Below are 24,775 nucleotides of genomic sequence, written 5' to 3'. Positions count from 1 at the left end.
ATTATTGTGGGTTTCGGAGGTTTAAATTTCATTGATTAAATGGAAAACACTAGTCCAGCAGTGCTGCGATAAATTAACTTTTACAGTTTGCAGATTTATTGTTTGGCTTCGCATCATATCTTTGTCCAACATAGGGGACAGAAGTAGAAGCCCTTGATAGGTTTCCTTTACAGTTACAGTCTCCATAAACCTGCAACACCCAAGTTTACAGTGAACTTCATGAACCTTACAGAACAGATTCAGAGAGCACAGATATGACAAAGAAAGAACTACAATAAAAACCTAACCTTTGTAAAAAACAGTTAAATAAATCCAAATTGAGTTTTTATTACAAGTTTTCTGAAATAAAACTGATGAATTCACTCATAATGTTATAACTCATAAAGCATGTGATGAAAGGAAAAACTGACAAATGTTGAATTTAATTTGAATAATTTCATTTTCTCCCTTTTTTAAAAAAATTCTTTTGGTTTTGACGTTGATGTATGAACAGTAAGTGTTCGTGTGCCACCTGCACCATGTACCTTTGACCACTAAACAGATGATTGCTCACCCTTTGAGGACAGATCGCACAGGTCCACCGCCTCCGCAGACATTTATGACACAAGATGCTGGTAAATAACTCAGCCTTTAGGCTCACCTTTGACCCGTCAAAGTCCTTGCAGGGAGATGGAGAGGTGGGGGAGGGAGGAGGCAGGTTTCAGATGCAATAACAGCTAATCAGTGACAGGTGAGCTCTCCCTTTAGACCCAGACACAGCACAGAAGAGCTGGTGAGTGAATTCATTACTATACTTCATCTTTTTTTTTTTCTTTTTGGCAATTAATCAGCAAATTTCAAAACATACATTTTATGATTAATACAACTTTGTACAGCTATAGTTCCTGTTGAAGAATCAGGAACTTTGTAAGAATTTGCTAGAAATACTGTGAAGTGATGCCCTGAACAAGAAGTTAGAAACATGAAAGGATTTATTTATATTACCGTTTGTTTTATATTTCATATTTGTTGTGTTCTTAGATTGACATAGTGAATATATTTATGCTCTGTTGCTGTTATCGCTTCTTGTTGCTAGAGGGTGCTAAAGAAAAATAAAGTAAGGTACAAAAGGGTAGAGGTGGGAATGTTTTTTTTACAAATTCACACACTAATAAACGAACAAACAACTAAAAATGATGGAACCAAAACGTTAAATGTATGTTATGTATATAAAATGTATGTTAGGTGAAGAGCACATGCAGACATTTAGAACAACCAAATAGAACCAAAAAATGCCAAATATACATTTTGGTTTTTTTGCAATATTGCAAAAGGCTATGTAAGCAGAATAATCAGGCTAGAATACAAATATAAACATCAAGAAGTGCAACGAAAGTACAAAAATCTGCAAATCAGAACGTCGACAAAGAATGAAATGTTTCAAATAGGTAAGTAAACAAAAGCAACAACACTGAACACAAGTCCAAAACGTGCAAAGAGTATATAACTATATAGATAAATATACAAAAATGTGCATCATGTGTGCACATCATATCAGTAATGCTGACCCTGCTCCTCTTGGTGATAATTTGCCCTGTTATTGATAAAACCCACACTGAAGGCACAGAGGTGGCCACAATGACCCAATTGACAGATTTTTATAATTCTTCTTCACCTTAGAGGGTCAGCCATACGAGACACAAGTGGCTGTGTCAGAAACTGCTTTATTTCGAGCATTGCCTTTGTGTGAGGGTTTCGAATCCCCGGTCTTAAGCTGGTGGCCCTCTTTTCAAAGTCAGACCCCTTCTGAGATACTGGCTCACTCTATGACCCCACAGGTATGTCCTCCTCAGTAGCATGTGCTGGTCTTGATGAGGCCCCCCTCTACATATTGTTCATAGACAAATGCTGGCTTTTTGAAATGTGGTTCCCAAAGAGTGGCTTCTGACAGAACATGGACCCTCTGTCCAAAGCATTTGTTCATTTCTGCTGCATCTTTCTTTGTCTCGTTGCTGCCTGGGGTTTTCTGCCTGTGGGCAACAATTCTCTGGAGCCCTTGTGCCATTAAAAAGGGTTTGAGCATGTCAAGTTGTGGAAAATTGTTTAATAAATTGTGGTTAAAATGTGTGCTTTATTTATGGAACTCAATTGCAATTTTCTTCAAAGGCTATTATTTTTAAATAAATTTTTAGTTTTTGCAAATAATAGGCCTTATCCAAAAGACAGTAACACAGTGTATATACTTAAAAGTATTTAACATTCTTTACTTTTTCCATTAACTATGTTCCTTGCATTATCTGTATCACAAGCAGCAATTTTGCCTTTAATGCCCCATTGATGTGCCCCTCTTGTGCTAGGTTATCTGCTGTGTTCTGCTCTGTCAAAGCAAAGCAATCTAATGGCTTGGAACATGGTTTCCAGTCCTGAATATAATGGCAAGTCACAGACATGTAGCTGGTGGTGGTGTTTGACGTCCAGCTGTCATTTGTGAGGCGGTCTTAATCCTTTCCTTGAGATCCGTTCTGACCTTCTCATACAGGATTGGCAGCATCCTTTAGAAACAGTTGCTCCGATAGGACATATGTTGGGTCCAGCGCTTGAGTATAAGCTTTGAAGCGCCTGTCTTCAACAATGAAAAATAGTTGGAAGTCCAGTGCAATCATTTTGATGAGAACTTCATCACCTTTGCACTGCTGTTGAGGTTGATTTGACCTTTTAACAAACATGACTGCCTGAGCTGCCATTCTTGGTGTGGGGCTGCTGCTGTTGTTATAGGAGGCAAAATGGTTGACACCCCTGGATCTGTGCTTGTAGATGCAGATGTTGTTGTCTCTAACATTGTTTCTGCTTCTTGTCTCCTTGGCAAAAGCCCAGTAAGGTGCTTACCTTTTAAAAGCCTCCTCATGTTTGATGTGCTTCCATGTATTTATAACAGTTTTTTGTAGTACTGACATCTTGCATGCTGTCAATTTACGACATTAAAATGCATCCAAATATTACTTTTTTTATGTGCACTAATTTTCTGTATACAAATCCTTCTCCCTCAAGTCTCTTAGCACCTCACATTTCTCTTGTCATGTTTTTTCTATGTTTTTTTCTAAGACCCCTAACTCGTGGACTTAGTGGCTGTCTGTCAGAGGACACATCATGACAGCAGTGTGATCTGTAATGGCATCTGGCACAGTTACAGTAAAAAAGTTTGTAGTGTTGTCTCCTATTTCAATACAACCGCAACAACAGTAATGTTTGTAGGTTTTCAATTAAGTAACTGGATAATGAACTTGAAGGAGGGAGGGCTCCTAGGACAGAAAAGCTTTACCAGGGGTAGAAAGATTTGTTGTAAATGTTCAGACAAATTTAGACATTAGACTACACTAAAGGAGAGCACATTCTGTTACTATTTCTCAAGAAGACTACTCTTGCAAAAATCTTTAAAAATTTAAAAATTGTGTTATTAATTAAGCTGTAAACACGTTATAAAAGAAATGAGTAGTAAGTGCATATGCATATCACACAATAATACAAATCCAGAGCTATTTTAACATGTTTGTTGTTTAAAGTCAGTGTAAAAGCACTTCTTTAAGTGCTTTTATGATGATTTGTCATCAGCACACATGCACATTACTTTATGGCCTCCTATACAAACATAACAGGTCGATAAGAGAGTTAAAGTGACAATCCTTATTGTGCATTCAAAGTCCATCGATTTTTTTTTTATTTTTTTTATTGTCCACAGTCAGCTGTGTGTTCCACTAATCATTACCTGTCACTGCAGGGCTGTCATGGAAGATTAACTTGCAATCTTCAGCTATCAGCACTTCTCTGGCTTCTTAATGGGTAACAGTGGTCACAACAATTAGGAGGGGACAAAATGTAGATTTCTAAGAATATAAAACAGTTTTGAAGAAATAAAAGCCCCACTCTTGCTTTTGTATTATTGGCTTCCACAGTCTCAAAAATTCAAAACATCTGGAATCAAGGTCATAAATTCATGTTTACATCTAAGGCTCAACCTTTTACAAAACAGTTAAAGATTGTGTTATGACACTGTAAAAAATGTTTTTTAACTTCTCGAAAAAAATCCTGTTTGGGCCACTGTTAATGACTGTTATATGTTGGTATTAACTAGTTATCACTTGTGGTTCCTTTGTGTCTGTGTTAGGCCATGGCCACATACAAGCCAAGAGTGATTTCTCTGACCAAGAGGCCAGGTCAGACATTTGGCTTCTATCTGAGGGCAGAGCAAAGTGAGGAGGGTCACCTGATTCGCTGCCTAGAGTTGGGAGGCCCAGCTGAACTGGCTGGCATGAAAGACGGAGACCGCATCCTGAGAGTCAGTGGAACATTTGTTGATAATCTGAATCACTCAGAGGTGAGCAGGATGCAGCGACACTGTCGTGCATTAATGAAATCAGCAACAACTCTTTGACTGAGCTAATCCAGTCACCAGCACTCGTTAATCTTTGACTCTTCTTGGCGTCCCTCGAACAGGTGGTGGAGCTGGTGAGAAACGGTGGAGCATCTGTCACATTCCACATTCTAGATGAATCATCTTACAAGCAAGCAAAAGCACTCGGAGTCAACCTTTCTGACCCCCAAAGCACGCCCATTACCAATGGAGTGGCTAAAGAGGCTCCTAAACCCAAACTCTGCTACTTGGTCAAGTCTAGCTCAGGATATGGGTTTTCTATTCGCTCAGCTGCAGGTGAGATGGACCTCAAGATCTTTACACTGTGCTTAAAAATATATAACTCTTAGAAGTGTAATTTTACAGTTTAAGTCATAAACATTAAAAAAAAAACTGTATTTATGTATTTATGGAAAGAAAAATAATTGCTTTTTTTTGACAACCAGTACAGCTTACTTATAAATAACAATGACTTGGGTTTGACGTGATTAAATCTCCATTCAGTAAGTTGTATTGTCCAATTATTAGTTCTTTACAGGTTTTCAGTTTTGCTAAAGAGGCTTTAGAAATTATAAACTGCTGTCTTTTAAAATGAAACATAGCTGTGTTGGTGATTTTTCACACGTCACACAGATGTGCAAACCCCACAGCACAAAACATTTTACTAATTTCTTGCTTGGAGGTAGTGGGCAGGAATTTATTTACATTTAAGGTGTCTACACGAGTGCTCCTATAATGATCCTAGTTGAATTACAGGCAGCTGGACTTCTCTTTTTTTTACTTTTCAGCTGTTTCACTTCTCATCCGAGAAGCTTTCTAACTTAAAAACTGAAAAGTGGAGATCCAAGACGCAAAACGTCTTCAAGAAAAAAAAAAGTACTCTAGTTCCTTTTGATTTAACTTGCTAGGATTACCATATCCTCATGATCAAAAATCTACACCAACATATTGCTCTTTTAATGAGTAGACATCGCATGAATACCCCTTTTTAACTCCTTACAAGACCTTCACATGACCTGAAACAAAACTTGTTTCAGCATTGCAGCCCTGCCACATTTTAATAAATCTGACAAGCTTGGTCAATCTTTAGTATATATAAAAAAGATTTATAACATATGGCAAACATTTAGAATGTGTCTGTTTCAAAGCAAGCCATAATGTTTCATTTTTACTCATTTTAACAAAAAAGCAAATAAAAAAAAACTCTCTTAAATGGGACAAATCTAAATTTCTTTGATTAGTCATGTAACTTGAATGCTATTAGCTGCCAAATACAGCTATATTAAAACTAGCAAGCATTCCATTTGAGTCAATTTCCAGACATGATTTGAGACTGTATTTCCATATTTGCTTCTATTTTTAACCCATGAGCATGAATAAAAAGGTTAAACAGTTGCAAATCACTCAGTTTCATTCCAATAGTTTACTAATTCACTGTACATTTTGACTAATTGTCCTACATGCTGCTATGATTCATATTTGTAGTTCACTGTGACATAGATATATGTGTCACAGAGCACATATTTGATTGCATAAAACCAATCCCATAACAGTTGGCATGTCAGAAGTAAAGGTAGCTTTAACATAGACCCTAGTACATGGTATTGACTAACATTATAGTCCATCATCATCAGTAAAATTCTTTACCTTTTAATGTAAACCTGACATTTTATCTATTGGTCTTGCTCTGTTGACTACAGGTGAACAGGGTGTGTATTTTATTGAGGTGATTCCAGGAGGTGTGGCAGACAGAGCAGGAGTCCAAAATAAAGATCAGCTGCTCGAAGTCAATGGAGAGAATGTGGAAAAATCCACCCATGATCAAGTAGTGGAAAAGATCAAACAGGCGGGCAATGACGTCGTGTTTCTACTGGCTGATGAGGAAACCAAAAAATTCTATGAGAACAAACAAGCCAAGCTGAGTTCATGGTCAGCAACAGTGAAGTATCTGCCTCTCCAACCACGCATCATCAAGATGACTAGAGGTTCTGATGGATACGGCTTTCTGCTCAGACAGGAACCCAATCAAATAGGTAAGGCTATGACAATTAACTGTACCTTATATTGCATGGAGATAGTTATGGTTTGTTAATGTGCACCCTGACTTGTTGTAGGACACTTCACAATTGATATCGACAGAGGCAGCCCAGCACAAAAAGCAGGTCTGAAGGAAATGGACAGAGTGGTGGCTGTGAATGGTAAGGATGTGACCAATACCAGCTACGAGCAGGTGGTGGACAAGATCAAGCAAAGTGGAGACAAATGCTGCCTTCTCGTGGTGGACAAAGACACAGACCAAATGTATAAGAAGGTGAGCCACAGACTCATTCTGTCTTTAGTTCAGCAAAATATAGCATCATGCTGTGTATCTTACAGGGAAACGTGCCTCCTATGTTATTTTGGGAGGAAATGAACGAGACCATCTCACCGCCCAGTTACACAGAGGCTATGAAAATGTCTGCCTCTTCTCAAGAAAAGAAAGAGGAGCTGAAGCCAAAGCTGTGTAGGATGGAGAAGACCTCCTCTGGCTACGGCTTCCACCTAAATGGCATTGAGGGTGTGTGTGGTCAATACATCCAGGAGGTAAGATTAGCAAGAATGCCCACTTAATGACTGTTACCATTTCAAAAGCAAGTGGCAAAAATCCTCCTTGTTTCAGGTGGTGAAGGGTGGAGCAGCAGACAAGGCAGGTCTGGAGGATGACGACATTGTTGTGGAGGTTGGTGGGGTGAATGTGGAGCAGAGCACCCATGCAGAGGTGGTGGAAATGATACGCGAAAGCGGCAACTCTCTGGAGATGCTGGTGGCAAGCAGGGACGTCTATAAACAGCTCAAAGCCAAAGAAGTAACTATCACATGCCTGCTCCTTGAGGAAACAACCCGCAGTCAACACCACAAGGCAGACACTCCAGAAACAAGCAAGAAGAACCAGAACGAAACCAGGCCTGTAACTCCACCTAAAGCAGAAAAGCAGAGGGTGAGTGGTGCTGTTTGTGTTCATAGGTAACAGGTTTCAGCCAGCCTGGTTTTAGACATGACCAGGGTTATAAGCAAGTTTCGTTGCTTTACCTTAAACATCAATCTGTGTGTCAGGGTCAAAAAAAGAAAGCACAGCGTCACTTCCTGTTTTCATATTGCTCTGGCTTTAGCTGTGCCGCTTCAGGAAGCAGTTGTGAATGTGGAGACGGCGGCTGTTGGACTGATAGAAGTTTTAAGGCAGGGGTGTCAAACTCCAGGCCTCGAGGGCCGCTGTCCTGGAAATTTTAGATTTTTCCTGCTCCAGCACACCTGATTCAAATGGTTTGATTGCCTCCTCACCAAATCATCAAGGTCTCCAGGAGCACGGCAACAAGTCGTCCATTTAAACCAGGTGTTTTTAAAGCTAGAACACATCTAAAACATGCAGGAGAGCGGCCCCCGAGGAATGGAGTTTGACACCCCTGTTTTAAAGTAATTCTTTTGTTTTTCATCTGGTGTAGTTGTTTATATAGGGAAAGGGAAAGGTGTGGTGTTAGGTGTAAGTGATTAGCAGTGCTGATAAAGAGTGACTTTAATCATTGGATTTGACTCATCTGAGTAAATGGAAAAGTTAATCTCTGTTGTGTAGCTGTGTGGGCGTGACATTAATTTTGGTCCGTTTGATTTTAGCTATGTTTAGCTGATCCAAGGTAACCTTTGTGTTCCTTTTAATTTATGGAAATAAACACTTGCTATTCCTCAGCCACTCTGGCACAGTTCCTTATTAACCAAAAAGTCTAGAAGAGGTTAGAAGTTTAGGTTTTTTATTCTCTTCCACGTTAACTGCTGTGGTTTTAATCAAGCGATCTCGTAAAGGTATCTGGAGCGCAATAAATCTTGTTCAGACATAGATTTATGTCTTCCAGCATGAATTGTAGGTATTGATTCACATTACATTGAGTATAAGATAACAATTCAACTTTCTGAAGTATTCTTGTTATTGACCAAATATTTGCAAGACTAAAAAAATGAATGTTTAACTGTGGTTATTGGTTAGTGTTACCATAAAATATATTCTATGAGACCACTGTTCTTTAAGCATCCACTTGTGTGAATAAAAATACAACTAAAACAGCAAAATTAATAGTATACTCTTTCACTGACGCTGTGTTTATCTGTGTGCAACTAAAGCTCACTAATCAATACTAAAAGACTTTTCAAAAATCATAAAAACTGGAAAAACTAAAGTGTTTTTAGCAGCATCTGTTTTACTTGCACATGTGTGTGTGATATAGTAAACCTATACTGTAGCTACATGTTAAGATGATGACATGGGTCCTGTCTGGGAGGACATATTTGTCCCCCTGATTCAGAAAAATATCAAACCCCAGTCTGCATTGATTTAAAAAAAAAGCACATGTTGGTTTATGAATAACCCATACAAGTAATGAGTAACATACAAAAACACCAAACACAGAAACGTTGAAGTATTTTTACATTCGATTCCTGCTGCGCTGACGTAGTGGCTCGCTGTGGCCTTTAAGGGACGTTAACACTTCTCAGACTGATTTATAACCAGTTAAAACCTTTAATGGTTTACATCTTCCTGTTTTTGCTCCCTCTCTTAGACTGCGTCCGTTTCATCATCCTCATCTGAAGAAAGCTTTGATGAGAGTCTTTGAGACGCCACTTGGAGGACGACGATCCCAATTTGGGACTAATCTGAAGCTGATTCTTTTTGTTGTTTTTTTTTAACAACATGCTCTATGAACTTCACACATCCAGTTAAAATTAAAACACAAGACATGGGGAAACCTCAACAGCGGGGACAGTATAGATATCACTGCCAAAATCTGATCTGTATCAGAAAAGCAGCGCTTGTTAAAGCTGAGAACAAGACACGTTTAAAAACAAGCAACCAAAAATGTTTTAATCTGCCTGTTGATCAAAGCATGAACACTGACCATCTCTCCCCTGATGCTACTTAAAGTGAAAAATCTATATTTCCAGAGAACATAATTGTCTTCCATGTATTTCTTTATGCACACTCTAATGCCTTTATTTAATGCTTAAACAAAAATGCTCTTTTCATTTATTGAAGTAAAATTTATTGAAATAAACAAACACATACCATCTGAGTAAAGCCTGACTTTATGAATGTCATTTTTTCCCTGGAGGTGAAATTCATTAACACTTAAAAATATAGTGAGCATATATGTTTCTTCATATTTTCACTTCAACTGAATTAAAACAGGAATGTGCAACATAATGTTCTGTTCAGTGTGTTTAGACAAAAAAAATGTATATTTTTAGAGGAATAAAAATAACATTTAGGAACATGGAGAGCAAGGTGTTTGTATGATCGGGAAAGATTTAGCATTCTTTATTTCATTGTTGTTCTGTAAAGCACTGCAAGAGTGGAGCTGGAAAAAGTTTTGTTGTGCTCCAACATCTCCTCAAAGATCTGCCATCCTGACTCAGGATATCTCCAATGTCCAGATTTAAAACAAAAAAAAAAAAAAAGAAATCGGCTCTTGTGTTAGCAGTTTGTTCTGTGAGAGAGGAGGCAAGCTGCAGGGGTTCAGAGGGCCATGTGTTTCTCTGGTGCCTGCTTGTGGGCCAGATAAAGGAAGAGGATGCTGGACAGGGCGCTGACCAGGAAGATGACGTCGAACCAGCGGTGGTAGAAGTTGAACTGCAGCTCGCCGAGAACCTCTGTCACGATGGAGCGATACTCCAGAGGCATGCTCATGCGCATCAGTAGTACGGATGAAACAAAATACATCCCCTGTTCGATGGAGACACACACAGAATTTCTTTTAGATTTCACTTGCGTTTTACAGGCGGCGCACGGCCACGAGCAGACACACTCACCATGATCTGAGCGAGGACGAGCACGATGACGTTGGAAGACTTGCTGCTTGAGATTGCGTAGAAGAACTAAAAATAAAGCGCCAGAAAAGAATCATATGACAAAATGAAAACAATTGACTAAAAAGAAGAAAATCCAGAGCTATTAAATTAGTAGTAACTTTTTGGAACAACACAGCAGTAGTAAAATTATAAAAAGCAACTTTTCGTGTGAGGATATATTGAGCTTAAAGCTGTAAATCTTTACCATCAAGCGTTTATTATATTACAAAGTTTGCCAAATGTTCAGACAGTTATCCACCTACCCGTCTTGTGACAAGTCTTACCTTGGTAAGAGTGATGAGTAAGCCTCGAATGGAAGTAACAATTATTATTCCAACCAAGATGAAAGAAATATGCTGAGACCAAAACTTAACCTGAGACAAGAAAGAGAACAACACATGAAGGAAAACTACCTCAAGAGCATAAGATTTAAACTGTTTCTGAGCGTGCACCAAGGAAACTACATTTATTTGTTTTGTGCAGATTCTACACAAGCAGGAAGAACAGAAGCGATGATGATAATAACAAGCAATTATCTTTACAAGAGGTCACAGCAGGTGTGCATAGGCGTGTACTTGTACTCATCAGAGGGCTCTGCAGCCCTTTAAGGGATGTAAACAAATCCCGGTGAAGTAAATCATTAAATTTAACTATGGATGCTTAAATGTTAGGGTTAGTGTGAAGGTTAACGCAGTGCTGGCTGCAGAAGATGTTAGAGTTCCTAACATTACCTCAGATGTAATGGAAAAGCATTTTTAGGTCTGTATGTGCGCATGCAAATGAGATTCTCACATCAAACTGGATGCCCAAGTAGTTCACTGTAATTTCAATGCCCCTCGTCACCGGATCCGTCTTTCCAACTCGATCGAACACAATGTTTATTGTGGCCTATAATTAAAAGGTTTTTTATAATTAAGATGAACCGCACTATGTACTATACATTAAACACAAGAACACTTGAATACCTAACAGTATATACAGTATGTGTGGGTACGAGGTGTGTTGCAGTATATTCATGTTCTTACCATGAAGATTTTCCAAACGCAGTAGATGGAAAAGAAGTAACCAAGAAAGTTGAAGTATTTGCCCTGAAATGTCTTTGAGTATTCAATTCGCTCCTAAAAAACAAGAAAAATGGTATTGAGTAATTAAATCTTTTTTCATGTGTCACGTGTTAGATAAATATTTGTATCAATAAAAGGAGTGCTGCATGTTATACTAATTGTACTGGTTTCATTTAAAGGATTTATGACACTAATTTGTATGGAAACCCCAACTATAAGTGACAAAAAATATATTTCTGTCTAGAAAACCTGAAAAAAAAAAATCATACTAACTGAAACACAGACCCAACGCTATTCTTCTTACCATGTCAGAGACAAATTCTTCAATTAAATATTTTTATTTCTCACCATTTGTGCTGGTTTTGAAGTACCAACAGGTTTTCCTAAATTTACACTAAATAACAGAATGTTTCAACTCCAAAACAACGTGTACTTTATGTTAGAGAAGAACACTTTGCATCATCAGCTTCATGAAGAAAACTAAGTAACCAGCATGCTCTGCTGAACACCCAAGAGGAAAAACAAACAAAAAAACAACAAAATCAGTATTGAATTTGGATTTATCCACAGAATAGAACAAAATCCCCAGAAGAAGGATCTACATGTTTCAAATTCCTGACCAGCAAATTTGCTGATGCAGAAATCCATTCTAAATGTTCAAATGTTCATGTTTTTGTTGCGTTTTTGTTTTTTTAAGTTTGTTGTTGGTTTTCAGTGCACTTTATTTGAATAATTTCCATAGATAAAGAGAAAAAGGATGTGCATGTGTGTCACTAATGTTACCTTGGTGGCGTGTAAGTCCACAGTCTCAAGGAAGAGTTGTCGACTCAACTCCTCCAGAGCATCGACTTCCTGCTGGATCTGAGAGAGATCTGAGGGGTAGAAAGTCAAGGATGATATCGACTTCAGCTACTGCGGACAGTTATTAGAGAACTGAAAATGAGGAATGCTTGCATTTATTATAAATATGAGCACAAAGGATACTTTCACTGCCAGTCTGAGTGGAGGTGACACTCTTGATCATCTCCCAGAATCTAGTCTGTTTGTTCTGATCCTCCCCTCGTTGAAACATCTGCCTCCGTGTCATAGCAATCCTTCAAATAAAACACGGTGCAATTTCACACGTAGGGGCAAAACGAAAACAAGCTACATCAGAAGTTTGAAAAACCAACAAACAAATGGCTTCTCACCGCTTCTTTTTGCTGACAATCATGTCCATAGTTTGGAGCAGCCGCCTCTCAAGAGCCAGAATGTCACTGTCTGTTACATTCCTAATGAAAAAATAAAATAAAAATAAATAAATAAAATTACAAAGAATTGACATTTTTGGTTTTAATAGTTTTCTTGAAGCAAAAATGTATCTGACTGTAATATTTATTGATTCATAAGCCAGTTGAGATCATATTTTGCCTAATCTGGCTGCTAAAGGTAATGTGAGAAAAAAAAAAACCATAAGTGAACTCACCTCAGGAAATAAGACATGTATGTGTAGGGACAGTTGACTGCACCAAACCCAGATAGCAGAGCCATGAGCGTGACTCCAATCACACCAACGCGGCTGATTAGCTGCTCAATGGACAGAATTCCTGCAGAAAAGCCAGCAACACACTGTAAACAGGAAGGCTGTAGTGCTATTAGAGATGAGACATTTATAAATACGCAGCGTTTCCGGTATGCATGGCATGTCAGTATAAAGACGACTGCTGCCAAGTGAAGAAAGCTACGAACACTTACCATGTTTTGGACTCAAGATGGGGAACGGGTCACCCAACTTCCAAAAGAAATACATGAAGGTGAACCAAACCATACAGGCAAACAGAAGTCTTTGCTTTTGCACTGCAAGGGGAAGCAGATCAATGAAAGATAACATCATATCAGCAAACATTTGGTCCTAAGGCTTGATCTTTGTAAAGTGGTCATGCTTACACAGTCGTATGTTGCTGACGACAAAGTAACCGATGTAGAAAGGCACCACAAAGATAAGAACCAGCAGAATTACATACAGATTCAGCTTCCAGTGGAAATACCTGGAGCTGTGACAAAGACATGAAGGTGGGTACCATTCATCAACTGTGAGCAATGAAACTAATTTAACCTACAGGAAAGCTCCTACCTGCTGCTTAAGGCACCGAGAATCTCGAAGATAATGAGCTCGAACATGGTACACGAAAACGCAAACGTGACTGAGAACACCACCTGGACAACATACTGACGCACCTGAAAACAAAAACAGACGGTCTGTCAGGACTATTAGATTAACCTTGTGTACTTTTTCTGTGTCTGAACCTTCATGGTCCCTTTAAATATTTTAATTAGTGGGTAATTTTGTAAATAGATGTTTTGCAACACCACCATACCTCGTAATCTTTGAATAACTGCCGCATAAAAAACAGCCAGCCAAACCCGAAGAACAGCACCTGTGTCGAAAAAAACAGGAGTTATTTTTGTGGAGGAAGTAAAACAGAAGCCCACTGCATCACATTTTATCACCATGTTTGTTTGCCTTTCCCTGGTATTTTACCAAACTAATAACTATAATTAACTGGAATACTAAACAGCTAATATTAAAGCTCATAAACCTAATCTCTCAGGTTTGCCTTTTACAGCCTTCGCACGTAATGAAATTTAACTGAAGGGCTATTGATATTAGAACAACCTGTCTCAATAGTGTAGATGTAAAAAAAAAAAAAATCAATAAAAATAAAATAACTCACTGCAAATTCTTATATTAGAAAGTGGTACAAACATTTAAAATCTAAACAAATCTAGACAAAAAGTAAGATTCCAGTGGCTCTGAGGTGCCAAATTATTATATAACCACGTTTATTTAAGCTAAAAGTGATCTTTAGCTTATTTTAATTAAAGATGTGCAAAACAGGTGAATAAATAAACAGTAACACAAATATGATATATCCATCAACACTCCATGTCATTCCACATCATTCTATATGTTTCTGTTTAAATTAATTAAACTTCTTTTGACTGAGATGTTAAGACTAGTTGTAAAGACAAAACAACATATTTTTACTGAAGGTTTACTTTGAATAGAAGGCCGTATAAAAAAAGACCAGACAAATAATTTGACTATAGTTATTTGTGAGATTTGCAAAAGACAGTCACAATTACTATTTAAACATTAGTGATCATAAAAAAATATATAATTGTGTCAACTATTTATGTCAGGTGGCTTCACTCGACTGAGTAAAACAATAAAATAAGAAAGTTCTCACATGTTAACAAATTACTAAATTTAGCTCAGTGCAACATCAATATACCAAAGTCAGTCGAAATAACTGTACATAAATAAAACTATTTATTCAAATAAACTTGAAGAAATACGTGTAACACACGAGTAAAAAGTAATGTTATTTATTTCCAAATGTTATTTAACTTCTGCATACTAACCAAGAACCATGCTGTTAAGATACTCACACGGTTAATAAAAGAATTGTAATAAATTTGTTAGTTTTAAAACTTGAGCTGGATGTCTTAAAGTGGCTGACTTTTTCCAATTATTTACCTGAGAGGTGAACATGATGACTGAGTCCACCAGAAACGACATTATGATAACCTAAGAAACAACCTCTAATTCCTCGAGAATTCAGTTTCAGTTCATCTTAACTCAAAAACAGAAAATATCTCTTTGTTTGAGCATAAATTATCTATCAAGTCGCTAAAGAGCCCATTTTAGGAGCACTTGTTTAGCGGTCCGACAACGGTTCGTCACCAAAATGAGTCCCGCGCAGGCACTTCCGTCGCACAAGTATGACGTCATGCAAATAAATGAGAATTAAAAACGCCAAATTAAACGGTTTATGTGGGCTAACTACAATGTTTATCGGGTCTGCCAAAATCACGTAAAAATTACAATATTTATGAACGTATACTTACAAAATTGTACGGTCAAAAATTACAGCAATAATAGAAAAGACTATAAAAAAGTAACTTTGTATAGCGTTTTTAGACTTTTTCCGTTTTAGTTTGGGTATTTTTTATTTAACGTTTAAAGTGACCTTGTTATCTTCTCAAAATTCACCTTGAATAGTATTTAGTTTAGTTTTATTTATAAATTAGAAAAACACTTCGGTGCAAGTTGGATTATGATCTGTTGAACCAGTAATTCAGATTAATCGACACCAGGGGGCGCTGGAAGACACAAGTAAATAGCATTTATTATTGAGTCTATGCAGTTTCTTGCTGCTCAGTATCAGTACTGCCTCTGACTGAGGTCTGAGTTGGTGGTGCGCACAGAATGATGTATTTAAATCAGTAGAAAACAGTTTGTCGCCCGAGGATAAGCACCAAAGCTGCTGGATTATAAGAATGTACACATTGCAGAGGTAGAACATCTGTTAACTTTTTTTTTCTTTTTTTTCATTAGGACACTAGAGGTAAGTGGATCTTTTGGAAATAAATCGACTGGTTCAACTAGTAAAACAAAGTGATAATCTTTATTTTTAAAGAGCTTCAGTTGTTTATGCTTTTATTTAGTAAAGGTGTCTAGAAAACAAGTCTTGTTGGTAGAAAATGAACAGAAGAATTTGACTTCAAAGTTTTACTAAAAGTTACCAGTATGTGCTCTTTTTGTGTAATTGTAGTACTTTGGATTACATTTTCTGATACACTAACATAAACCAGTTAAATTGTTTCCATTATCTATGAGTAGATTTAGTTTTGATGCCTTTTTATAAACTTACTAATGTTCTTTAAATTAGACACTATTCATACAGCTCTAATCTGCTGCTTTCAAGTAATGAATTACAGCTAAATAGTGCAATACTTCTTATTTAATAATCGAGCTGAAATGTAAAGCTATGTGTGCTTAGTGCTTATTGTACTTTAACTGTAAATGCTCATACTCTACCACTGATTATAGATGATTTTATTCATTTTTTCCAGACTAATTTTGATGTGCAAAAATTCATGCTATTCTAGAAGTTGTCATTTCAATCTTAAACTCACCAATACACATGTTAGGTGTTAACGTGTCCAAAACATTTGATACATTTTGGGTACTGGTATGAATTGTTTTTTTTTTTTTTTTCACTTTGAATGTTAAAACACTTGAGGAATTAACATTCTGTGCTTTTGAATATGTTTGATTGAGCAGGGCTGAACTGAGAGCTGAAGCTGAGTTTGTTCTGGCATTAGAAAAAAAAATTGAGAATGTCGTATCACTGTTGCATCACATTCTGTGCACTGAAGCATTTGGTTACCAAATACCAGATCTCTCTGTCCTTTTTCTTCTTGAGCAGTGAAGAAGATGATGATCCCCACCTCTTGTAGAGAAGCTCTGCAGGTGTGTCTACTCCTACTTTCCATGGGACGCCTACACTGTGAGTATGAGCTTGCCAAGCAAAGCTAAAAAAGATGAAGTCAAACTGAACCAGCTTGTTGTTGTGAAGTGGATAATCTTGGTGGATGTTTCAGGCAAAGTAACAGCACCAGCGGTCCTGAAAGCTCCAGCAGACAAGCCCTTCACTCTGACCTGCACCGTCTCGAGAGACCGAGGTGAATCTGTAAAGCAGGTGCTTTGGCTGGATGTCCAGAATCAGACCCTGCTGAGCTACCAGTCAGGCAACAAGGACAGCGTGAGTGGACAGCAGCACGTGGAGCTTTCCTCCTTCTCGAAGGACACCTCGGCTATCACCATCCGCAGGGTGGGCTTCCGGGATGAAGGCTGCTACACCTGCATCTTTGAGCTTCATCCTTCAGGTTCAAAGCAGGGACAGACGTGTCTCACTGTTGATGGTGAGTAAAACCTTTAATGATAGATCCTTTAATCTCAATAAAGCTGCAACTGGCAAAGAAACAACATAAATATTTTAAAAGTGAGTTATAATATTTGCAGGTCTTTAGCAGATCAGGCAGCAATTTTATTGGAAGACAAAAAACAATGTGCATATCTTTAATATCCAAACCTGAAAAAACAGTGCCTTTATTATAAGTCATATTATCTGCTGCAGTTTGGACAATAAACCTGTCTATAAGGATAACATGAAGAAAATCTGCGTATAAATATCTTTCATAAATTGAACCCTAATTAAAGAAGCTGCATGCTGTGACACAGTCAGAAAGGTTAACTGTGTGGGAAATGCCTCCACATGAAACCTGAATGAACTGATGATACAGAGAAGACCTTCGAAACAATCTGATGAGCTCCAGATTCTCTTTTTCTGTTTGACACAGATGTAATAAAATATTCACATCTGTTTTAAAGTTTTAAAAAAATTATATATTTGTTAGAAAAAAATGTTCAGGAAAAAAGTAGCTATTAAAATAATTGAGGAATGATGTCACAAGAGGATCGTAAAAGCCTTTTTTTATTATTATTCAGACTCCACCGTTGCTGTCCCCGTTGGTTTTTGACTGATTGTGGATGCCTTCTCCCTGCACACGTAGATTAAACTGAAAATAAGTGAATACAGATGTTCCTAACCACTGATCACCTCTAACCACATACCAATGAGCGTGCTGAGACGCAGCCAGCCATGTTAATAAAGAGCTGAGCAGCGGCGGGAGAGGGAAGGCTTATTCTACTAACCGGAAACAGCTGCTTCAGATTCCACTGACTGGTTTCTGTTTGGGTATCTCAAATCTCTGAATATGAACGTTTTCCTGTTTGCACCCTCTGTCTCCCGCTTCACCTTGCTTTCTTTTTCTCCACTCGCTCCACACTTTTGTTTTTCATCCCCAGCCCAGGTCACCTCTGAGCGAAACAAAACAGCGGTGAGCGGAAAGAAGGCCTCCCTGTCGTGCTCCTACGCTTTGCCCGAGAAGGTGAAGCAGATTATTTGGATGCACACGCCTGCTCGAGGCCAGCCTACAGAGGTGGCCTCGTACGCCAAGAGGAGTGACCCCATGATCGAGCCCGAGTACCAGGGCAGGGTCTGGCTCACGGCCTCCCTGTCGGACAGTCAGCTCACCATCCAGCCTGTTGCTGTCCAGGACGAAGGCTGCTACACCTGCCAGTACGAAACCCATTCTGATGAAACAAAGAGCTCCGTGGTTTGCCTCTCCACATATGGTAAATATTCACACAAAGTCCCTAAAACTCCACAAACTTAGGAGACAAAAGTCTTTATCATTTCATTCCACGGTGGTGCTTGGGCTACTTGTGCATTGTAAGAATTTGTTTCTTTTTGCTATTTTTATTAGTGATAACAACTATTTTCCCAACCCAAAGCTAAATGCTGAACTGATCATTTGACCATTGGTTAAAGCTTCTAAATCTATTTGTATGAACAAGACAATACAGAAAAAAAGCTCTTGAAATTTAAAAAGTAGGGCTGAAGAAAGAGAATAACAATAGCTACAGGAGAGTAAACCTTTACTAACTTCAGCAAATCTCTCAGCCCTATGAACAGCATTTTACTGCAAAAGATGACACCCTTGTCTTCTCCCAATTGATTGGAAGTCTTCCCAGTCAAATAGTTTCTTTCAATCAGTTTGTCTTTACTTTGAGGGGCGCAAAGCAAAAACAATAAAAGTAAAGTCAAGAATAAGTAAAGTTGTTTGGGAACATCTTCCCTAAGTGTGGCTCAATATTTTGTTGCCACATTTTGAAAAAAAAAAATTGCAAGCAGAAATGGTGCTTGTCATTCCACCCACTCAGTGGGAGTTCCTCCACTTTCACACATTTACTCTTCGGTTTTACTGCAACAATTCTCCGGAATCCACAGCAAGACTTTTCACTCAGTCTTGCTTCAGAAAGTTACCAAGAGGTGGTAGCTCATAAACAAGAACAAATATGCTACAAGTTGAAAGTTATTTTTTGTAGCCTGAAACTTTAGCCACCTCAGTCAGTCAGTATAAGTAGGTTATTTCACCTATTCATTATTTTCAAATTTATTTCATTAGTTTTTAAATTAAAGCAATAGCTTCAATATTTTTTTGAAGTGGTGTTCTGTTGAAAAGTTATGAACAATTAATATCTTACCTGTTGTAGATAGCTCTTTGAACGACTTGTTTAGAGAATTAGTTTAATTCTGACTGGACTGAAGAGCTAAGAGTTACACTGTGCAGAACCAAGACTAAAGTAGATTCTTGTAGTTTTAAAGTAAATCCATCCATCCATTTCTTTTACCTGCTTTTTTCCTTTCTGGGTTGGGGAGCTGGTGCCTATCTCACATTGTGCAAAGTGCAAGAGGCAGGGTACAACCCGGACAGGTCGTAAGGTCATCACAGGGCCACCATTCACACTCTCACTCACACCTAGTAACAGGTCAGAGTTACTAATTAACGTAACATGCATGTTTTTCGTCTATGGGAAGTCTATGGAGAAAACCCATGCGTGCACGGGGAGAACATGCAGATTCCAAACAGAAAGGCCAGGAGGCGACCTAACCACTGCGTCGCCGTGCCACTTATTTCAACAGAATTCATAAAATTAACAAAGATTTGTTAACACCAGACCAACAACCAATACTTCCATTCCTACAATAGGGCCATTATTGTGTTTGCTGTGAGAGACATTATTACTCCTGCAGTCTTTTGCTGCTTTGTTTCATTTAAAAAAAAATAGTTTTAGACACATTTTTTAAGGTGCTGTAGTCCTAAGTTAGTTTGTCCTGTAGGCAGAAAGGACAAAATGAAAATAAAGGAGGAAGAATTTATTATATATAATAAAACTTAACTTGAACTTTGCAGACAGGATCGTCAGGCAACGATGGGATTTAGACAGGAATGGTAATATTTTATTCCTTGTGACCGCTGTGTTTTTTACGATTCTGGAGGAAAACTGAGGTTTGTCTGGTTTGCTAACACATAAACGTTACATCCACGTGAAGAATGGGTCGTTTGAAGGAATGATGGAGGCAGGGAGTGAGGTCCTGTATGACTGTGTCAGTGTTCGCAGCAGACAGTGATTCTCTCTGTGCTTTGTCTGCCTCCCTTTGTGCTCATTCACTTTTGCAACTTATCTCCCGTCCCCTTTCTTTCTCGGTTGCCTCAAGAGACAGACATGCTTTTGTTTCAAACTGAACTGTGCATTAGTTTTTTTTATAATGCTGACACATGATTAGCATTAATGTTTGTTTTTTTAATTCTTTCTGCCACCAACAGGCTTCTTGCCTTCATTCCACATTAAATGACATAATCCCTCCCACTTTGAAACATGCCATTTGATGACCACCAGTTCAAACCCAAGGTCAGCGACAGCCTGGGCTGTTTGAAATCCTCTCAACAAAAGCAAATTACAGTCAGGTCTGAAAAATATTTGAACACAGACTCAGTGTGATTTTTGCTGTTTATGAAAATATGCTGAAAATACAGATTTATGATGGCTGTGGGCAGAAAGTGCAGACAGTCAGCTTGATTCCAGCATATTCACTTCAACTTTAAAATGGCTGTTTCATACAGTATTTCAACCTTTTATTTAATTTGCTCGCTTGTGATTTGAGAACAAACCAACATTAGTAATTTACAGACTGTTTCAACCTGAGGTTTTTAACTTATGATTATCACTGAAGAAGTGATGTCCTCCTGACTGATTATTTTCCAAAATTCAGTGAAACTGTTAAGTTGCTTTTTTTTCTTCTTCCTCTTCTTTTCTGCACTCACTTTTATCTTTAACAGCTGAAATATGGGTTTGACCTTTTTCACATGCAGAAGGTGTAATATTTTCTTCAGAAAGTTTTGCGTTACCACTTCTAAATAGTTTGGTTTGTTATTTTATCTGTAATTTGAAGCGCCTCCCAATCAGCTTCGCTGCATTTGTCCCAGGCTGACTTATTTGCTTTATTTTATTGCTTCTGTCTTGTGTTACAATCATCATTAAACAAAAGTGACTCTGTCACTGGAACCAATCATGTTGCCTCCACATGTTCTACAGATGTTATATGCTTTCAATTATTAGCTGTTCTGCCTTTTATTCAGGTTCTACCTGAAGTTAGTTTCATCTGTTTAAATAATGTTGTTTTGATTTAAGCTTTTAAGGTCCTATTTGGTACATTTTTATGTGATTTTCTATCACTGAGGCTTTTGAGTGGATTACACCGTCTGGTGAAACACTTGTGTTCACTCTCATGAAGGTTTTTTTTCACCAAAGTTGTCACAGTGTTAGGTCAAAGACAGCTCTCAAATTAGATTAATCTCTTTTATTCACCATGGGAAATCTAGTAAAACCCTAATGTCGACTTCCTGTTGCAAATAACCTGTTATCACCAAGCATTCAGGTCAGGAGAACAATTTTTAAAAATGACATTGTTTACAACACAGGCATTTTCAAAAATAATTTCATAGGTTTTAATGCGACCTCTGTTTCATAAAGATTTACATTATTGTCGCCACAGCAGCTTTTTATCTCTCTGCCAGATATTTTTATGACTTGATGTGAATTTTTCTCCCCGGTGTGTTCTGACCTGTCCCACATTCAGGTTTTATCCAGACTGAAGGTGGGTGAAGTTCATCACTGCGAAGTCTGAAAGAAAAGTTCTGACATTGTGAGAGCCAAATATCTGTGGCTGAATGTGCCCTTGCCAAGAAAAATGATCTCGATTCCAGTGCATCACATTCCTCGCACGTCCCCGAGAATTGAAAACAGTCAGAGATTTACCCATGGGTCTTATGAAAGCAAGAACTCACATGTCTTTGCTAATCTGAGGAATTCAGTGTTTTATCCCAGGTATCAGCTACAGGACATACACCAAAAAATAAATAAATATGACTTTGTCATAGTTTCATTCAAAGCATGTTTCCCTTTAACTCAGAAACAGTAAAGAGATTATTTATGCCTCACACACTGGACAGTCAGATCTTATTTGTATGCACATGTGCTGCTGTGTGTTTTGTGATACTCCTCTAATCTTTCTTTATATTATTTTTCAGTTCTGCCAAAACCTCAGGTGAGCTACAGGACCATCTCTCCGGGTGTGATCGAGGCCAACTGCACCTCGGTGTCTCGCCCCCCGGCTGAGATCGTGTGGAACGTGGAGACGGACAACCGCACCGTGGGCGCCCCTACGACCATACAGCTCCCCCAGGAGGACGGGACTACTCTGGTCATCAGTACGCTCACCGTCCAATCAGGGCTGCTGAAGGACGTCTCTGTCAAATGCTTGGTGCACCACAAGGGGCTTGAGTCAGCCATTGCTGTATCAATGAACACTAAAAGTGAGTTTTTATAACTAACAATGTAGACATGTTTTAAAATGTGGGTAATATGTAATTTCACACTAAAACCTGTCTGATAAATGCATCCAAAATAAATAATAAAATCGCAAATTTTGTAAATTTTAGACTCACAAAGTTAATATATTATTGCTGTTATAGATGAGGAATTTGTGTTCCTTCTTAATCAGCCAGCCTAAATAATTTAGGTTGTCATGGTTTAATGAGTCAAGAGTGAACACATGAAAGAAATCAGAATAACACTATAGGTTTATTCTTGACCCACAAAAACCAGCACCTTAATTAAGTTAAAAATTATGATGGCAAACAGTAAATCTTCTTCCCTTCCAGTTGGCACAGCTCTCACCATCCTGATCTCAGTCACCACAGTAGCAGCTCTGCTGGTCATGTCGCTCTGCTTCTGCCTTTGGAAGTGCTTTCTGCGTAAAGAAGGTGAGCGCGTGTTTATATCTATCATGCTTTTTAGATGTTCACGATTTGGTGTCCTAGTTTTACTCAAGCATTATAGTTAAATATGGTTTAAAAACAAAAAGTGGCGGTAAGCACGCTGTATTAGACTGAATAGAAAAGTCAAATTTTCTGACTTTCTTAGAAAATATTCAGGTTGTGAAAGAAACCTATAAAATTCTTCTAATGCTATGACACTTCTTATTGGCTTATTTATTTTTACAAACTTAAGAACTTCTTTTAAAATCAACAACATTTACCATCAGGGTTCCCTCGCTGATGTGAGTTTTGGCAAACTTCTTGCTTTACAGACAGTGTAGGAACAGAGCACCTCAATGGGGCGTGCTGTAGAATATTGTTGTTTTTAATGGCCAAAAAAATAACGTCTCGGTGGACAGAAGGTGTGTCCAGTCTTTATTATGCTGACGGTTTCTGAAATTCATTCCAACATACACAACTCTTAGGAGCTGTTGTAATATTACCATATAAACTGTAATGTTATAACAAGTTCACATTTTGTGATCATTATATGAAGTAAGCCACATAATAACACAAACCAGAGGGCAGCAGATAACATAACACCTCTAGTAAAATATCAGGAAGATAAGTTGTTTGAAAGAAAGTGTGAATATGGCAGCAAAACATTCACTGTTATTCCACTGGTATAAGTTGATTAGTAAGGGCAGCTGATTTGAACTGCTGTATATTATAGATATACAGAATATCCATAATATACAATAATATATCAAATAATTGGGGTCGTTGTGGTCTCACATTTTAGTCAGTGAGAGCATGTCACCCTCAGGTAATTTTCTGCTGGGAAGGGAAAGTGCAGAAAAGGTCTGGAGTAAAATGTCCGCACCATTCTTCTGAACATTTCTGGTTTTCTTGTTAAATCACAAAAATTTGGCTGAACATTAATCCTACTGTCATGGGGAAAAGAAAGCTCAGTCTCTTTCAGTGTTAGGGTTTTCCATATCAGGACATAATAAAAACTGTCTGGTCTTTACAAGGTTCTACAATTATTCAGATATAATTTCAAGTGTATGAAAGTACAGTCACGAAAAATAAAATGGAAAACCTGTGTGTTAAAACCCCATGTGTCCACCCTGTGAACATCTTTTAGAGCCTTTAACAAGAATGATTTGAAGCAGTAATTTTTTGTATGGCTTTTTCAGTCTCTCGCATCGTTGTGAAGCAATGTTGGCCCACTCCTTTTTACATTTCATCAGTTCGTTAAGGTTTGCAGACCTTTGTTAATGCACAGCTCTCTTAACGCCTCTGCATTTCAATCAGGTTCAGGTTGACTGGACCATTACAACACCTTGAGTCTTTTCTTTATCAGTAGCTCTGTCGTAGATTTGATGCTGTCTTTGGGATCATTGTTCTGTTGCTTCATGGCCCAGTTTGGGCCAACTTCATCTGTCGGACAGATGGTCTCACATTTGACTCCAAAATCCTTTGATCTACAAAGGAAGGAGTTTATGCTTGATTCAATGACTGCCAGATGCTCAGCTCCTGTGGCTACAAAACAATCCCAAATCATCACCCTCCTCCACAGTACCTCGCAGTTAGCATGAGGTGTTCGTGCTAATATGCTCTGTTTGATTTTTGCCAAACTTGGTGCTGTACATTATAGGAAAACTTTTTACTTCAGTCCCATCTGTCTAAAGGACATTGTTTATTCGTTCACTCTTTCCTTTTTGGCTTTGTGCTAACACACACCTGCATGCTTTTATAGGTGAACTGAATATGGTCAGTTAATCAATGTATTTAATTAGATGCTCCTAGTGGCTGTTTTCCCTCTTAAATCCTTAAAGTATCGAGGGTGGACTTAGATTTTCATACAGAGCTTTTTTTGTTTTTGTTTGATACA

At 38.1% G+C, this 24,775-nt stretch overlaps 3 protein-coding genes across 10 annotated transcripts in view; 2 read left to right on the top strand and 1 right to left on the bottom strand.

The window, feature by feature from the left end:
• The first annotated feature begins 689 nt into the window (after window positions 1–689).
• Window positions 690–9,762, top strand: pdzk1 (PDZ domain containing 1). Its single transcript, XM_017410371.3, has 8 exons — window positions 690–772; window positions 4,142–4,351; window positions 4,471–4,684; window positions 6,088–6,420; window positions 6,502–6,698; window positions 6,764–6,970; window positions 7,047–7,364; window positions 8,974–9,762. The coding sequence occupies exons 2-8, from the start codon at window positions 4,145–4,147 to the stop codon at window positions 9,025–9,027; spliced, it is 1,530 nt and encodes a 509-aa protein (XP_017265860.1). The 5' UTR covers window positions 690–772; window positions 4,142–4,144; the 3' UTR covers window positions 9,028–9,762.
• Window positions 9,479–15,066, bottom strand: si:ch73-390b10.2 (Golgi pH regulator). Its single transcript, XM_017410372.3, has 14 exons — window positions 14,843–15,066; window positions 13,680–13,739; window positions 13,436–13,539; window positions 13,249–13,355; window positions 13,057–13,158; window positions 12,788–12,908; window positions 12,513–12,593; window positions 12,307–12,416; window positions 12,106–12,194; window positions 11,284–11,376; window positions 11,051–11,146; window positions 10,543–10,632; window positions 10,220–10,285; window positions 9,479–10,133 (listed from the first exon to the last, which is right to left on the bottom strand). Exons 1-14 carry the CDS (start codon window positions 14,882–14,884, stop codon window positions 9,927–9,929), a joined length of 1,368 nt encoding a protein of 455 aa, XP_017265861.1. The 5' UTR covers window positions 14,885–15,066; the 3' UTR covers window positions 9,479–9,926.
• Window positions 15,067–15,526: 460 nt separating this feature from the next.
• zgc:113337 (uncharacterized protein LOC503741 homolog) overlaps window positions 15,527–24,775 on the top strand; it is a 30,110-nt gene continuing 20,861 nt past the window's right edge. For all 8 annotated transcript variants that reach the window (XR_005233247.1, XR_005233243.1, XR_005233244.1 and 5 more), the window contains exons 1-6: window positions 15,527–15,713; window positions 16,578–16,658; window positions 16,753–17,073; window positions 18,020–18,349; window positions 22,150–22,434; window positions 22,783–22,884. Coding sequence is in view for 2 of the 8 variants with exons in the window: in XM_037975919.1 (XP_037831847.1) it covers window positions 16,586–16,658; window positions 16,753–17,073; window positions 18,020–18,349; window positions 22,150–22,434; window positions 22,783–22,884 (1,111 nt within the window). In the remaining 6 variants the exon portion in view is untranslated. The remainder of the gene's footprint in view (window positions 15,714–16,577; window positions 16,659–16,752; window positions 17,074–18,019; window positions 18,350–22,149; window positions 22,435–22,782; window positions 22,885–24,775) is intronic.

The sequence above is a fragment of the Kryptolebias marmoratus genome, linkage group LG6, assembly GCF_001649575.2.
Source record: "Kryptolebias marmoratus isolate JLee-2015 linkage group LG6, ASM164957v2, whole genome shotgun sequence".
In the NCBI taxonomy this organism is placed as follows: Eukaryota; Metazoa; Chordata; class Actinopteri; order Cyprinodontiformes; family Rivulidae; genus Kryptolebias; species Kryptolebias marmoratus.
Note: the sequence above shows the minus strand (reverse complement) of the source record. Positions and strands in the feature narration are given on the sequence as shown.